At 41.7% G+C, this 17877-nt stretch overlaps 1 protein-coding gene across 1 annotated transcript in view; it reads right to left on the reverse strand.

Moving 5' to 3' along the window:
• Positions 1–334: 334 nt before the first annotated feature.
• The window catches only part of LOC145407473 (glutamate receptor-like), a 46562-nt gene continuing 29019 nt past the window's right edge, over positions 335–17877 (reverse strand). The window contains exons 3-5 of the mRNA XM_080278406.1: positions 14376–14534; positions 12785–12875; positions 335–667 (exon numbers count right to left, since the gene is read on the reverse strand). Of these exons, the coding sequence (XP_080134532.1) occupies positions 335–667; positions 12785–12875; positions 14376–14534 (583 nt within the window). The remainder of the gene's footprint in view (positions 668–12784; positions 12876–14375; positions 14535–17877) is intronic.

The raw sequence follows: 17877 nt of genomic DNA on the forward strand, positions 1-17877 counted from the left end.
TCATACTGTGCAAAATACCTAAAGAGATGTACCTGAACTTATCAGTGATAATCTAGAATAGATATATCACTATGACTTGATTAATTGGGTAACCCAGACGTGCAAAAGGATTATTATTAGTCTTATCTGTAAAATTAGAGAAATATCTTGTTTAGTTTGTTGAAGAAATGAAAAAAGGCCATGAGTTAGCGATGAACATTGCTTCAGTTAAACCTTTGGTTATGCTTTGCTAGTACTGTATTAAATAATATTCGGACAAAACTAGGGTAATACTATGTTCCCTGACTACACATTAACTTGGGATCTTGTGTCCAACCAACTCTTCCACCAAACTTTATTTCTGCTTAGAGATGTCGTGAATGTTACCTTCCTGGAGAAGAACCCGAACACAGTTAAACATATTCGTGTCCCGCCTGGCTGTGTGTTGTGTGCTAGTGGGAAGGCAGGCTGGCAAGAGCATCATGATAGTGATCACTACCAATAGCGCCATCATCACGGAAGCCCACACCAGTGGCGACAGAGGTAGAAAAAAGCTCCACGGGTCAACCTCAGGACGAGCACGGGCAGCTAAAATTTTGTATTCAATTTGCGACAGATATCGTGAGAAATCCATCCACTCATATCTTGACCAGCCAAATGCATGTGGACCCAGGGCCAAGTCTACTTCCTGAAATCGGAAATACGTTTGCTTAAGACTATATTATCCGGGTTATCTATGGTTAAGTATGTGTATGTAATGAAATTTATGCATATTGCACGGCCTATCAGTCTAGCTTTACATTCATTGCGAAGGTTTTATCTCTCTAGTCTCGACGTAGCTCCTTCTCTGTATCAACCCCTTTCCCCCCTGTCTATCTTGTATCGTAAGTGGAGATGAGGTAGAGACACGCTGGGGTTAAGGGGTTTTATTGTGACAATTGTATTGTTCACTACCTACCCCTGCACTTGTGTGAGGGACAGTGACGTGACCCACTGATTGTCAGAGTGACAGCTTAATCTCTTGCTGGCTGCGAACTTCCTACTCTACTGCCTATCTCCTACTCTTCCCCAATCTCCTACTCGCTCCTACTCCTGATTTCTGGGTATTAATCACTTCCTGGTGTCCAGCTGGCTGACGTGTGTGTATATTTGTGTGTATAGTGTATGACACTCTTCTAGTATTGTGGTTATCATGTGTTTGACATACATCATGTGTTTGGCATTCTTGGTAGTCTGGGCCAGAAGATGTTGATATCATATGTTTGACATTCTTGGTAGTCTGGGCCAGGCGATGTTCACATCATTTATTTGACACTGTTGGTAGTCTGGGCCCGGTGATGTTTTCATCATGTGTACAGTGTAGTCTGGGCCCGGTGATGTTTTTATCATGTGTCTGATATACATCATGTGTTTGACATTCTTGGTAGTCTGGGCCTGATGCACCAGACATATCCAAAGCCTTATTACATATTGTGCTATGATTATATTAATGCCTATAACTATTACATATTTTGCTATCACTATATTAATGCCTATACCACCTCTCCTTCTCTAAACCTCACCCTGTCTTCTTAGCTGAGACTCAGCTGTCTGAGGCAACTGATAGCAAACCTTTTTCTGTATCCTCCTAATTTATACTCATTTCAAACCAAAGGTGGCTGTTGTGTATATGTACGCAACAACTTATCTGGCTCTGTGTTCCTGAACTTGATTCTTCTGAATTCTCTACTCTCTGGCTTCAGCCTTCCTGTCATTCTCTGACTAAATATATCTGTGCTGTTAACTTATCCCCTAATTCTACTGCCTATGAAAAATTCTTTGACTATCTTATTTCTACGATGGAACAACTTCTATCCATTTCCCCTATCTTTGAAATCTCCATTCTAGGAGATTTCAATGTTCACCAGCATCTTTGGTTCTCCTCTCCTTACAATGATCCACCTGGTGAACAAGCCTACATCTTTTCTATCCTTAATGACCTAGAGCAGCTTGTACAGCACCCTACCCATATCCCTGACTGCCTTGGAGAGAGCTTCAACATACCTGACCTCTTCCATACAACTAAACCTTCTGCTTACACTGTTAATCTTTCCTCTCCATTGGGCTCTTCCGATCACAACCTTATTACCTTAACCTGTCCTATCACTCTGGTACCGCCTGTGGACCCTCTAAAGAAACGTCAACTGTGGCACTTTGCAGCTGCAGATTGGGAGGCCCTCAGGCAGTACTTCTTTGATTTTCCCTAGAATGATTATTATTTATATGGCAGGGAGCCATCTGGGCGTGCCTTGCGCATTATGGAGGTTATTCTCTTGGGCATGGAAGCATCATTTCCTTCTCATATCGTTTGACTAATGCAAGAAAGCCTTAATTTAATCACGTTTGTTCTAATGCTGTCCACAAAAAGGAGAGGGCCTATAAAAGGTATCAGAGCCAAACCTCCCTGAATCATATCTTTTTTATGTTTCTGCCTGCAATCGTGCTAAGTCTGTTCTTCGTTCTGTTAAAAATAATTTCATCTGTACTAAATTTTCTCAACTCTACAACTCGATTCCTTCCCACTCCTTCTGGCACCTTGCCAAAAACCTTTTCTAACAACTGTACCTCATCATCCTCCCTCCTCTTTTCTACTTTGATGGCTCTGTAGCTATTTCTTCTACTGATAAAGCAGATCTCTTTGCTCAGACTTTCTCCTCCAATTCCACTTTAGATGATTCCAGTGCTGTTCCTCCATCACTTTCCCTCTCTGAGTTCCTCATGGCTGACATTAAAATTTCTTCAACTGATGTATTTTCTGCCATCACTGGCCTCAATACTAACAAGATATATGGGCCTGATGGACTCCCTCCTGTTTTCCTCAAGAACTGTGCTTCTGTGCTTACACCCTGCCTAGGTAAACTCTTTCGCCTTTGTCTTTCAACTTGTACCTTTCCTTCTTGCTGGAAGTTTGCTCTCACTCGGCCAGTCCCAAAGTAGGGTGACCATTCCCAACCCTCTAACTATCGTCCAATTGCCTTAACATTCTGTGTCTCAAAAGTTTTTGAGTCTATTCTCAACAGAAAATTTAAAGCATCTTTCCTATCGCAACCTTCTTTCTAATCATCAGTATGCGTTCCGTCAGGGACGCTCCACTGGCGATCTTCTCACCTACTTTTCAGACTCCTGGTCTTCCTTATTTCGGGACTTTTGTAAAAGCTTTGCCATTGCGCTTGACATCTCAAAGGCTTTCGATCGAGTCTGGCATAAATCTTTAATTTCCAAACTGCCCTCTTACGGTTTCTATCCTTCTATCTGTGCCTTCATCTATAGCTTCCTTTATAGTCGTTCTATACCTGCTGTTGTAGACAGCCATTATTCTTCTCCCAGATCTGTCAACAGTGGTGTTCCCCAGGGCTCTGTCCTATCACCAACTCTCTTCCTTTTATTCTTCAATGAACTTCTAAGCTGTACATCTAACCATATCCACTCGTACGCTGATGATTCCACCATTCACCCTTGCATTCGGTTCCCACAATGTCCATCTCAGCAGTTACTTCAACGAACAAGGTATGAGGCTAAGGCACACCCAATGTCTGACTTAGCTCGTATCTCTGACTGGGGTAAAAATAATCTTGTTGTTTTTAATGCATCAAAAACTCAGTTTTTACACCTATCAACCTGACAAAATCTTCCACAGGAGTACCCACTAATCTTTAATAATATCCAGCTCAATCCTGCATCAACCTTGAACATGCTTGGGGTTTCATTCACTCGGGACTTATCTTGGAAAGATGATATTGGATCTCTTGTAAAATCTGCCTCCAAGAGATTAGGTGTGGTTAGCTGACTCTGTACCTTCTTTATCCCTGCACAGTTGTTGACTTTATACACGGGTTTTATTCACTCTTGTGTAGAGTACAACTCTCATATGTGGGGAAGCTCCCCACATACAGCTTTTCACAATCGGGTGGAGTCAGAGGGTTTTCGTCTCATTAACTCTCCTCCTCTTACTGGCTCCCTTCAATCTCTGTCTCTTCGCCACACTGTAGCATCTTTATCTCTTTTTCTATCGCAACTTCAATGGTCACTGCTCCTCTGAACCATCTGCTTGCATCCCTCCACCTCTACGAAGTGCGTGTAGCACCTTTCTAGCAACAAACTCTCATCCCTTTTCTCTCCTACTCGCTAATGCAAGAGTTAACTGTTACTCCCAGTCCTTCATTTGTGCAACAGGTCAACTCTGGAACTGTCTCCCCCTGTCTGTATTTCCTACTTCCTATGATCTCCAGTCTTTCAAACGCAGTGTGTCCAGGCATCTCAAAATGAACGGATCTTGAATCTGGCTCTCTTTTGTATTGTTTTTTTTTGTTTTTTCATGGAAGGAATGGTTTGCAGGCTCCTAGCCTTTGGTTCCTTCTTCCTTGCATGAAAAAATATTTGTTGTTATAATAAGAACCAAAGGAATTTTTGCACTGTCTTTTATTTCCTGGCTTTTGTTCATCATCCTGACCTCCTACTCCCATCTGAGGATGAGCTGAAATATGATCCAAAAACCAGCAAGGAGAGAGCACGAGTGGGAAAAACTGTCAACACCATGTTTAGTGAAATGAGCTAGGCACTCATTCACTCATCATTCAAGCCCTTGCAATCTTGGCTATGTCGCACATGTTTAACCATCGCATCCTGGCGACGTATGGGTACATCATAACTTTTTTTCATGCTGAGACCCAGTGATGTACCAGTACATTTTAGAGGTCCATCATTTGTACATTTTTCAAGTTTCACAGGTGATATTTGGTAGCCATGTGTGGGAGATCTTCCTCTATTAGCTGCCAGGCGGCATCACTGCCTGACCCCATGTGACCCCTGCGCACCATTGTCTCGGCAACTCACCTGTTACCAGTGACCTGGCCAGTAAAGATACGTACCACTGCGGTCTCTCCGATGACGAAATTCAAGCCGCCCTTGATGCCTTCACAGGCGAGAGTGATTCCCCAATCGATGACGATGTGGAGGACAAAGATTACATGGCGCCGTAGGAAGAAACAAGCAGCAGTGATGAGGAGGTACCTCGCCAAGGAAGGTGCGGTATGTTGATGTGTTCGGTGAGTGAAACAATGCTTACACCGCCTATATTATTGTGTGAAAACCTATATATTCTTGTACTACATATAAATTCGTCCCAAATGAACAAATATCTACCTATCCTGAGTGGTTTGCAATAGTTACCCCTACCATAGAAAGCGTGACAGCAGCAGCGCATGCACAGAGAAGACGGTACCAGGTGTTCGGAGGGACACCTGTATAGCACACTAATAAGCTCAGGTAAGCACTTTTTTTGTATTTTCCAATGTTCTCATAAAAAGCAGAGGTTTGAGCCAAGAAAATTTGTTTTGAAAATATGATGGGATTGGGGTGGTCTTTGGCAAGAAATCAGCCAGGACGTGACAGGTTAACTTCTGCATCTTTCTTTTTGTGAGGGCATTCAACATACACTTACTGTATGTGATGCAATATTCATTTGACTATAATAGTGAGGTACAAGTACCCCACAAAGCCATTTACTCCAACAGGTGGTAACTGTATAAGCACAGGATCTCCTGGTGGTCTAGACGGTTAACCCGTCACGTCCCGAGCTATTTTGCACCTCCGACACCCCCCAATCCCGAGGTATTTTAGAAAATTTTTTTTTGGATAAAACTTCCGCTTTTGGTGAGAAACATTGAAAATTCATAGAGAAATTGCTCACCTGAGGTTTAATATATTCGATCCAGGTAGAAGTACCTCCTTACCTTACTGAGTTTTCTAACTGGCTGGCACCAAAGAAAACGAGTTCTATGGGAGGGTAACTATTTTACATCACTTATAAACGGTATTTATTTATTTACTTGGTACGAATTTATATGTTGTACGAGAGTATATTGGTTTTCAAACAGCAATATAGGCATTATAAGAATTGTTTCACTCACTAACTCATCACCATACCTGACCTTTTTTTGCCACATTATCTGATCATCATTTCTGACTGTTTCTTCCTCTAATGCTATGTAAACTTTGTCCTCCACATTGTCATCGATTGGGGAATTACTCTGGCCCTGAATGTCTTTATTGGCCAGGTCACTGGTAACAGGTGAATTGCTGAGACAATGCCGTGTAGGGGGGGGGAGGTTATGCAGTGTAAGGCATTGTCCCTGCTTGGCATCTTGTACAGGAATAGAGGAAGGTGTCCCTTGTATACATACGGAAAATCATGCGTGAAAATTGAAAATTGTGCAAATTATGAACCTTGCAATTGCGCGACGTACCAGTATGTCGTCGGGACTGGCAAATGCAAAATGTTGCAACGTATCCATACGTCGATGGGACATCTCGGGTTAAAGTACTGTAACCAGATATGACTAACAAGGTTATAAATCCGAGGGTTAGTTGGGGTTTGTAGCTCTCATAATGCCTGAAATGAAACTAATTAGCCTACCCCCAGCCTGCTCCGGTCCTTACATGGTAGTAAAGACCTGTGTGACTGATAGATGGAACTATTCCAGCATTTATCAAGTTACCATTATGAGGGACGTAAATGCTGAAATGCCCCCTCCCCCCCTTTTTTTTTTTTACTTAGCAAAAAACTTGCCTTGAGAGATAGAATGCACTTAATCGTTCTTTACATTTGCAGCTTTACTGGTGGATAAATATGACTGAAATTTGAGCACCCCACCAGACACAGCTTGTTGTTTTGTCCTAAAAAATACACAAACAAAAACACGGGCATGCATTACGGCACGGACATGATTAAATCATTCCAAACTCCCTGTGAGCAACTACTCTGAGCCAAAGTCTTTTGTGGTATCTAGTGTGAATAGGTCTTGTGGTGCACTGGACATTTGTATCATGAGCTATAAGCTGTTGCTTAGCATAAATTCTGGAATTATTGTCCCAGAATAAATGATTTGTGATTGACCAACGCCCAGAAGTGTCCACTATGTGTGAGATATTGTAAAAAGTGCGGTGAGAGATGCTGTTTCCATGCATAATCATCTGTTGCAATGCTTAATCCCTGCTCTTTTGGGTCATGATGGATTAAGAAAAGTTTAGCAGACATAAAAAATAGTGAACTAAAATACATATTAATATTATGACTCAGCATTGGCATAATGTAAAACGTTGTGAGAAAAAAAAAAAGTATGAGCCATGATAAACTATGTGTTGCTTTCTGTTTTAAGAGCCAACAATCTAGTGCGTGTCTGTCTCTTCCCAGCCCCACTCATTGTGGACCTAAGACACCTTATCTTCCTGCCATTACACAAAATCGCACACATATAGACATAAAAACAGACAGACAGACAGACAGATATTGTTTACAAAGAACGAATCTGTCAATCCTGAGGTAAGTGTATTCTTTATTATTATTATTATTTTTTTTTTTCAATATGCTCTGTTTTGTTACATCCCGGTACAGTAACAATTTGGATTCATTCATTACAAGTTACCAAGATTTCTGTTCCTTCAAGATGATTACAGAATGTTATTAAATCAAAAGAAAACAATTTTCAACAAGTAGGAGCACTCAGAAAGTGCAACACCCACACCCATCAAGTGGTCTAAAAGCCAAATATTTTACTTTTCTCTGCAGTCTTGATCATTAAGAGATCTTCGAATAAATGTTACCGCTTTTATTACTAACCTTTAACCCTTCGACTCAATTTAGTTCAGATCAGATCAAAACTGTCTGAGCTGACTTTGCTCAGTGACCTTGACCTTTGACCATTCATCACTTTGAACTTTGAATTATTCTTAAAATCCAATTTCCTTATCCTTCTTTTAATCTGTGTCCATCCACAATACTTGGCATATATTAGAAAAAAAAAAAAAAAACAGGTTAAGTTGACTTTGTCAATGTGACAATGACCACTGACCTATTGTTCTAAGAAACAAGAGGTCAACCTCTAGCTTAATCGTCAACTCATCCACCAATTCTGATGCAAATAGGATCAGAATTAATTTATGTTATTCACACAGACACACAGTTCGAATATTTACCTTTCCCTGTGACATAGACCTTTGACTGATTGTTCTCAAATGAATCTTAGTGTTCTTGTCTGACCCGTAACCGTTCCACCGAGTTTGGTTCCAGCCAACTCAATATGAGCATGACCTCTAACTTTTCCCTATACCCTTTACATTTTTATGCTAGGAAGAAAGAACCAATGGCCTGAAGCCTGCATAGTTGTTCCCTCCAAGAAAAAGCAAAAACAAGTTAACATAAAGCCAAATTCAAGATCCAATCATTTGGAGATGCCGGGACACTCGGTGCTCAAAAGACTGGAGGCCATAGGCAGTACGAAATACACACAGAGGGAGATTGTCCCAGAGTTGACCAGTTGCTTACATGAAGGCCTGAGAGTAATGGTTAACTATTGCATAAGAGTTGGGCAGAAAAGGGATGAGAGTTTGGTGCTGGATCGATGCTACTCACCAGCCATAGTATTGCAAACAGGTGGTTCAGAGGAGCAGTGACCATTGCAGCAGTAATAGAAAAATGATAAAGGTGCACCAGTGTGACAAAGAGACAAAGGTTGAAGGGAGCCAGTAAGAGAAGGAGATTTAATGAGACAAAAATCCTTTGATTCCTTCTTGTACAGAAGAGCTGTATGTGGGGAGCCTCCTAACACATAAGAGTTGTACTCTACACAGAGGTGGATACAACCCATGTATGAAGTAACCAACTGTGCTGGGGTAAAGAAGGCGTGGAGCTGGCTTAGCACACCTAAGCTCTTGGACTCATATTTCACATGTTAGTTAATATGATCCTTCCAAGATAAATCCCGAGAGAATGAAACCCCAAGATCATGCGCGATTGAGCTGGATATAGTTAAAAATTAGTGGATACTCCTGGGGAAGATTTTGTCGGGTTTAACCCGCCCCGTCCCGACCACTTTTTGACCACTGGAACCCCCCAATCCCGACCATTTTTCGACCCTTTTTTTTTTTGCTAAAACTTTCGCTTTTGGTGAGAAACATCGAAAATTCATAGAGAAATCGCTCACCTGAGGTTTAAAATACTCATTACAGGTAGGAGAGCCTCCTTACCTTACTGGGTTTTCTATCAGGCTGGCACCAAAGAAAACGAGTTCTATGGGAGGATAACTATTTCACACCACTCATAAACGGTATTTATTTATTTACTGTTACGAATTTATATGTAGTACAAGAGTATATTGGTTTTCAAGCAGTAATATAGGCATTATAAGCATTGTTTCACTCACTAATACCTGACCTTTTTTTGCCACATTACCTGATCATCATTTCTAACTGTTTCTTACTCTAATGCTATGTAAAGTTTGTCCTCCACATTGTCATTGATTGGGGAATCACTCTGGCACTGAATTTCGTACCGTGGCATGACATGGCTATACTGGCCAGGTCACTGATAACAGGTGAATTGCTGAGAAAAGGGCATGCAGGGGGGGGAGGAGGTCATGCTGGGTAAGGCATTGTCTCTGCCTGGCATCTTGTTGAGGAAGGTGTCCCGTGTATACGTACCAAAAATGACTCGCGAAAATTGAAAATTGTGGAAATTATGAACCTTGCAATTGCAGGACGTTGAAGTACGTCCTCGGGATTAGCTGTGACAAAACGTGAGGACGTGGAAGTACGTCCTCGGGACGGCGCGGGTTAAAGATGTAAGAACTGAGTTTTGGATGCATTAAAAACAACAAGGTTATTTTTAACCTAATCAGAGATATGAGCCAAACCAGACATTAGGAGTGCCATAACCTCATACTTTGTTTGTTGAAGTAACTGTTGAGAGGGACACCACGAGATGAAAATGGAAATGTGAAGAGTGGAGCCATCAGTGTATGAGTGGATAGGCTTAGATGTACAGTATAGAAGGTCACTGATGAAAAGAAGGAAGAGAGTTGGTGATACGGAAACGCCCTGAGAAGCATCACTGTTATAAGCTATAGGAGAAGAATGGTGGCCATCTACAATAGCAGCTATAGAACGACCAGCTAAGAAGCTAAAGATGAAAGCACTGAGAGAAGGATAGAAACCGTATGAAGGCAATTTGGAAAATAAAGACTTATGCCAGTTTCGATCGAAAGACTCTGAGATGTCAAGTGCAATGACAAAGCTTTTGCCAAAATCCCGAAAGGAGGATGACCGGGGGTCTGAAGGTAGGTGGGAAGATCGAAAGTGGAGCATCCGTGGCAGAACCCATACTGACGATTGGAAAGATTTAAAAACTTTTGAAATACAGGATGTTGAAGCAATTGGGCGATATTTAGAAAGCTGGGAATGGTCACTCTTCTTTGGGACAGGGTGAATGACAGCAAACTTCCGGCAAAAAGAAAAGATACAAGCTGACATACAAAGGCAAAAGAGGCAGGGTGTAAGCACAGAATCACAGGTTTTGAGGACAACAGGGGGGACCCGATCAGTCCTATATGCCAGGTTAGTATTGGGGCCAGTGATGGGAGAAAACACATTAATTGAAAAAATTTTGCCAGCCATAAGGAAGCCAGAGGGGGTAAGTGATATAGGAACAGCACCGGAATCATTTAAAGTGGAATTGGAGGAGGAAGTCTGAGCAAAGAGTTCTGCTTCATCTGTAGAAGAAATAGCTACAGTACCATCAGAGTGGAAAACAGGAGGGTAGGATGATGGATTAAAGTTGTCAGAAAGGTTCTTAGCATGGTGCTAGATGGAGTGGGAAGAATTTGAGTAGCAGATTTCAGAACATTTAATACGAATAAAATTTATTTTTAGCAGAGCGAAGAACAGACTTAGCAGTTCCGGGAAGAAACATAGATGAGATTAAGGGGTGGGTTGGCTGTTACCTTTTCCAGCCCCTTTCCTTGTTGTGGATACATTAGAACAAGCGTGATTAAAACAATTTTTATTTTTTCATTAGTCACAGGATAAGAGAAATGAATGTATGCTTCCATGCCCGAGAAAATAACCTCCTTAATGTACAAGGCTTACTGAGATTGCTCTTGGTCATAGATGCAATAATCATTCCATGGAAAATCAAAGAAGTACTGTTTGAAAGCCTCCCAGTGAGCAGCTCCAAAGTGCCACAATTGCCATTTCTTGAGAGGATCCACAGGCCTTACTGAAGCAACAAGACATGTTAAGGTGATTAGGTTGTAATCGTAAGAACCCAATAGAGAGAAAAGATTAACATCATAAGCAGAAAGATTAGTTTTAAGGAATAGGCCAAGTATGTTGGAACTCTTTCCAAGGCCGTCAGGGATGTGATTAGAGTGCTGTACAATCTTCTCTAGGTCATTAAGGACAGAGAAAATGTAGGCTTGTTAATCAGATGGAGCAGTGAAAGGAGAGGAGAGCCAAAAATGGTGGTGAATATTGAAATCACCAAGAACGGAGATTTCAGAGAAAGAAGAAACTGACAGGATGTATTCCATCTTAGAAGTTAAATAGTCAAAGAATTTTTCAGAGTCAGTAGAATTAAGGGATGAGTAACCAGCACAGATATATTTAGTCAGGGAATGACAGGATAATTGAAGCCAGAGAGTAGAGAATTCAGAAGATTCTAGTTCAGGAGTACGAGAGCAAGATATGATGTATACATATATAGTACATAACAGCCACCTTTTTCCTTGAAGTGAGTATAGAGAAAGTAGCAGGATACAGAGAAGAGTTTCCTCAGACAGTAGAGTCTCGGTGACGACGAGAAGGTGACGTTTAAAAGAGGTGATCTGGAGTTCAACTGCCAGAAAGTTAGAGGAAAGGCCGTGATTGTTGCAGAAGTAAAGAAGAATGGTCATACAATGGTTTCAACGGGAGAAGGACGGATGGTTGGGCCTTTGATCTCCCCCCCCCCCCAGGACTCCAAGGCTTGATGTTGAGATGCCATTTGTGTTTAAATTATGAATAGGAAGTGTAGTATGTAATGTGGATGAAGGTTGGTGATGAAAGTTAGAGGAACTTGTATTGGAGAGCATGCTGGGATGCTTGTTGTGTTACTGAAATGCTGAAATAGTTCAGCCAAACAAGAAGGTTAGAAGCTAGTCCTGAGGGCTGATGATATGGGAGCTCCATATCTTCCTCTCATCAGCTTTCCATCCACCTTGGAAGTACTTCCCTGTTCGACTGGTGCAACAGTCTACTTATGACACTGTTTAATCAAAAATGGATACAAACTTATTTATTTGACCTTTGTTCTATGACATCACATTTGCCAGTTCTTAAAAAAAAAAAAAAAAAAAAAAGGTTTATTCTGTTCCTAACCTGCAACCCTTTAAGCAAGTTTGATTAAATTTCGATCAGAACGGTTTACACACTTTGACCAGCCCTGTGATGTTGACCTCTGATCGGTTGATATATAAACTGAGTACTCTTCATTCTTCCCTAAGCTAGAACCCTTCCCCAACGTTTGTCTCGCTTGGGATAAAAACTGTTTAAGTTGATTTCCCAAGATCAACGTTGGACTAACCCTGTGACCTTGACCTTTGACCTATTGTTCTAAAGAGCAGTAAGTTTAGTCAAAGGCTAACCACCAGTCCTTCCATGAATTTTGATTAAAACTGAATGTACACTGTGTAATTTTGTTCACACACACACACACACACACACACACACACACACACACACACACACAATCAAATACAAGACCCTCGCTCGCGAAGCAAGCGCAAGCACGAATAAAGATATACCACAACGCACCGTAATCGCCTTACCATCACCATCTCAATACCGCACACCACGCCAACACCATAACACCACCACACTACCACCACACCACATAAATGAGGTAAGGCAGACAGTAAATAAAAGTAATGAGAAGCGCAGAATATTTACGGCTTACCTCCCTCATCAGTAGACCCAACATGCCAGTCCACGACCCATTGTTTAGCCTGGCGCCCCATTTTCTGTCGGCGGCTCTGACGTAGGAGTACCTGGAGCAAAAGAATGCACTTTGGGAAAATTGACATTTCAGCTGCAGGCGAGGCTGCAGTGTCTCTAAATAATAAGCAGCACCTTTTCACTTTTGTTCACACAGTTGTAAGTGTTTGTAAGGATTGGTGACTGAAAGTGAGCGTAGATAGGAATAAAAGGATTGTTATTGGAACACATCACTCACATTATGATGCTTTGGTGGGAGTAACGAGTTAAACTGAACTGGCTCAAGAGTCTAGGCTCTTCAGCCCGATGACGTGTTAATTTTTTTTCACCTTTAATCTTGCGACTTTCAGAGACTGTGTCTACGGTTAGTAGCACCTTTTCGAACCCTAGGTTTTATATCGTTTTTTCTTAATGCGAGGACTAAGGAACCAAAGGCGATGGAACCCTTTATTTTGAGATACCTGGACATATTGCAGAAGAGAATGCAGACAGAAGATGACACTGCCAGAGTTGACATATTGCATACATGAAGGACTGGGAGTATCGATTATCTCTCGTAGTAAAGAGCTGGACAGAAAAAGGGTGAGAGTTTGTTGTTGGACTGGTACTACGCGCCTACCATAATATAGGATAAGCAGACAGTTCAGAAGAGCAGGCACCATTCAAGCAGTGACAGAAAAGAGATAAAGATGCAACAGTCTGGCGAAGAAGGATAGAGGCTAAAGGGAAGCAATAAGGAGAGTAGGCCTACAATAACAACACGAAAAACCCTTTACCAGTAAACATTATTTTGAATAAAATCGTCTGGAGGTTGCAAGAAACAAGAAAATGAATATTTCATCAGAGAGGAGTAAGCGAATATTTCATATCAAAATAATGGTTGTGGCGGTGTAAGGAAGTAGTGATAAACTCATGCAGACAGTTAATTGGCTAGGTTATGAATAATACTTATTACCCAGCGTAGCATTCCGTCTCATATAAACCAGCTGATTACAGATATCTCTTGCCTCCCACAGACCCCCCCCCCACACACCCTCACAACACTATAACTGCTCAATTTTCTATTGCTTTATTTCCTACTCTTTGTGTATATCCAACTTTTATTTTGCTCATGTATTTCCTTCTCTCACCTAATGTCCCTAACAGCTCTCTCTCTCTCTCTCTCTCTCTCTCTCTCTCTCTCTCTCTCTCTCAGTTCGTTACTAAGTAAACGTTGAAATATCTCCTCCAAGCGATGTGTGCGGCAAAACAGTAAAACAGTGACAAATTGGATCATAATACTGGCTTTGGAAACATCAGCATGTAGATGAACTTTCTAGGTATGATTGACGCTGAAGGGACGTGTAACCTAAAATATCTGGACAATGGTGATTACACTTCTGCTTTGTGGGTTTCCTTCTTACTGTAAACTAGTTTAATATAGTAAGGCTGATGTTGATCCTGCAGGTGATACTAATGTTGATGGTGATGATGACATTCATGATGATGGGAGTGCCGTTGTTGATGATAATCATAATTATCATTGTGATGGAAAAGTAAATAGTACATCTTACGTGAAATTCATTCTTCTTGACATGAGCTGCATCATATTGTCCATGAGTCCCTGGACGATGACCCTCTTGCCTCCAGGCTGCGCTGGGTCATCCACCTCCATCACAGTTTGTGTTGGGATTTGTTCCGCCGTTGCCAGTATGTGAGGACGATGTGGGAACCTTTTGTGGGAAACAAAGTACTATTGTTAGGTGTCTGGTATTATTACGCTGTATTACAACATGTTTTGTAAAGTTCGGTAATATATAACAATATAGAGTGATATACTGTATATACCAGTACACAAGATGTTAGAAATGTCATTGTGCAGTAAAAGACTGGCCGCGTGATAAAGTATGACAGTGCGTAGTACGGCAGTGTAACTGTGTGGTGTCCTTGTATGTTTTGTGGGACTTAGAGGTGTAGCAGGGTATGGTGTGGCAATGTGTATTGTGACACTTCGAAATGTGACAGAGTGGGGTATGGTAGTGTAACTGTGAGAGGTGTGGCAGAATGAAGTGAGTGTGTATGAGGTGTACCTCTGTAGTATGGCGGCATGTCTTGTGGCAGTGTGAGTTGTCTTAGTGTGAAGTGTGTCTGTGTGAATTATGACGGTATGTGGTACGGCAGTGTGTACTGTGGCCATGAGAAGTGTGGCGTTGTGTGATGCGTGAAAGTGATGTGTCCGTGTGATGTGACAGTGTGTAGAGTAACATACTGAGGTGTGACAGTGTGATGTTTAAAAGTGTGAGGCGTGGAGGTTGCGGTGTGGTACTGTGAGATGCGTCAGTGTGAGATGTATTAAGCGTGGATGACAAGTGTTACTGTGTGGCATATGAAGTCCGTGGTGTGACAGTATGTGATGTAACAGTGTGAAATGTAATACTGTTCCTTGTACCTGTGTCAGGCGCTAAGTATGAAAAGATATGAACTGTGGCAGTGTGATGACGTATGGGATTGTGAGGTATGGATGTGTGAGGCGTAGCAGTGGTAGTGTGAGGTCTGGCAGTGTGTCCATGTGTGATGTGTCTGCAATGTGTGATAGTGTAGGTGTGACACTTTTAAGGTAGTAAACTGTGGAATGTGGCAGCATGGGATCTGGCAGAGCCTTGTGGTAGTGTATCGCTCTACCCAAATACAGTTACAAAGAAATACTACAGTCATGGTAGTTGCCAGCAAAAGAACCCGGTTCGTTGCAACTAACATTCATCACACTATTACCTTGAAGTGATGATGCCACCGTGCTCATTTCATCCTTGGACAGCCACGTTATTAGCTATGAAACACAGCTGTGTGGCCATAGCTTCGGTTGTTTCAAAATTTCCCTTACAGTTCAATACTGGTGGTAAATTATGCGGAAAAGTAATGAGAAGTAGACTGACAAAAAAAATTATGACACAGTAGCCCTAATGTGTTACTGTCTGGAGAAAAATGTGATTTAAAGTATAACGTAGCAGTTGCTTGTTTTGTATCCTTCTGAATGAGCTATTGAAAAAAATCTTTTTTGGTTGACACAGTTGTATCTAAATTGCAGTAATTCAGATACTCGATGATACGATGCCACATTAGTAAAGATTTCAAAATGCATCTTTAAATAAACCCTGTTTTTATTGCGGCTACAAGGGCAACCAAAAATCATGCTTGTCCCTAATTGTGTCACTCACCCGTTCACTCACTCATTCACAGAGTTACTGTACTTTCTGGAAGAATGGAATCCAGACACTATGTGATATGTGCCAGGAAAGTGAAATGTTGCAGAATGGTAAATTTTACTAATTTTACTATATTTTACTTATTTTACGAGAAGTTGAGAAAAGCAGCACCATTGAATGTCAGTAGGATACACGTTTAGGTTTTACTAATGGTCAGGTTCCAGTAACTCACTTTATGGTGAATAAAATTGTTAGGCTTAGTCAGGAATAGAAGACTACATTAGTGTTATCCTGACCATGAAATGGATAGTGAAACTAAGATCAATATCTTCAGGTTTCTGTACCCAGTATCAGTTGAATATAAATGGTCTGTTGTTAGTTTCTTATCCAAGGAAGAAAGAACCAAAAGCTAAAAGTCCGCAAATTGTTCTCTCCAGAGAAAAAGGCAAGGTAATAACTAAATTCAAAACTAGTTTATTTCGAGATGCCTGGACACACTTTGTTTAAAAGACTGGAGGTCATAGGTAGTAGGAAATACAGATGAAGACAGTTCCAGAGTTGACTTATTTTACACTTGAAGGACTGGGTTAATGGTTAACTTTCACATTAAAGAGCTGGACAGAAAAGGGATGAGTGTGTTGCTAGACAGGTGCTACGCACTGGCCGTAGTGGTGATGGGATGCATGCAGACTGTTCAGAGGAGCAGTGACCATTGAAAAGGCACGAGAAGTGAGGAAGATGTAACAGTGTGACAAAGAGATAGAGACTGAAGGGAGCCAGTAATAGGAGAAGAGATAATAAGAAAAGAAGCCTTTGACTTCAGGAGGCGGTGGCTCAATCGGTAGAGAGGTGGCCTGCAGTCCTACCGGACCCAGGTTCAAATCCCCGCTGGGGCAGGGAACAGTTTAAGGATTTGAATTTCCTGAAATCAAACTTTACTGATCTACCAGAAGAAGTGCCGACATGTAAAAATACCCCTGCTAATACTAATAAACCAGTCCTGTATGAGACAATCCTGCATGTATTCAATATGGACGGTGGGTGTTAGCGCCGGAGTGGTGACATGTAGAGGTGTATGGTATGTAGGAGGACTACTGGGCCTTGAGAACAGGCTGTGAAGCCTATGCCCAGAGTCGGACACACACACACACACACACACACACACACAAAATGCTGAGAAAACAACTTTAAATGAGGAGCCTCCCCACACATGAGAGTTGTACTCTACACAGGGGTGAATAAAACCCGTGTATAGAGTCAGCAGCTGTGCAGGAGTGAAGAGGGCATGGCATCGGCTTAGCACACCTAATCTCTTGGAAGCAGATTTTACAAGAGAGGTACTCTGATCGTTCCGAGATAAATCCCGCGGGGGTGAAAACCCAGGTATGTTTAGAGATGATGCAGGATTGAGTTGGGCATTGCTAAAAGTTTGAGGATATTCTTGTGGTTGCTTTTGAAGAGTCAGAAGATGTAAGAACTGAGTTTTCGATGCATTAAAAACACCAAGATTACTTTTACTACCCCCTGGGGGTAGGGGGGTTTGTCAAGAATACTCCCCCAGTATCCCTGCTTGTCGTAAAAGGCGACTAAAAGGGTTGGCGGAGGGTTAGTGCCCCTCCCCGGAAAACAACTAACTAAAAAAACAAACAATAAGCCTCGGACAAGGACTGACCAAACGTTGACGACCAAGGACCGGACAAAGGACATTGCAATTGGAACGTGGAATGTAAGGGGAGCAAATGATGAGGTGAAAGAGAGCGAGATTGTCCAGGTGCTTGAGGATGCGAAAGTGGATGTATGTGGAATAACTGAAACAAAATGGAGAGAAGAAAGTGTGAGAGAATGGGAGTATGGATGGGGTATATGTGCTGCA

This window comes from Coenobita brevimanus, chromosome 8 (assembly GCF_032717465.1).
Source record: "Coenobita brevimanus isolate Jiangsu-jjx chromosome 8, ASM3271746v2, whole genome shotgun sequence".
Classification (NCBI taxonomy): Eukaryota; Metazoa; Arthropoda; class Malacostraca; order Decapoda; family Coenobitidae; genus Coenobita; species Coenobita brevimanus.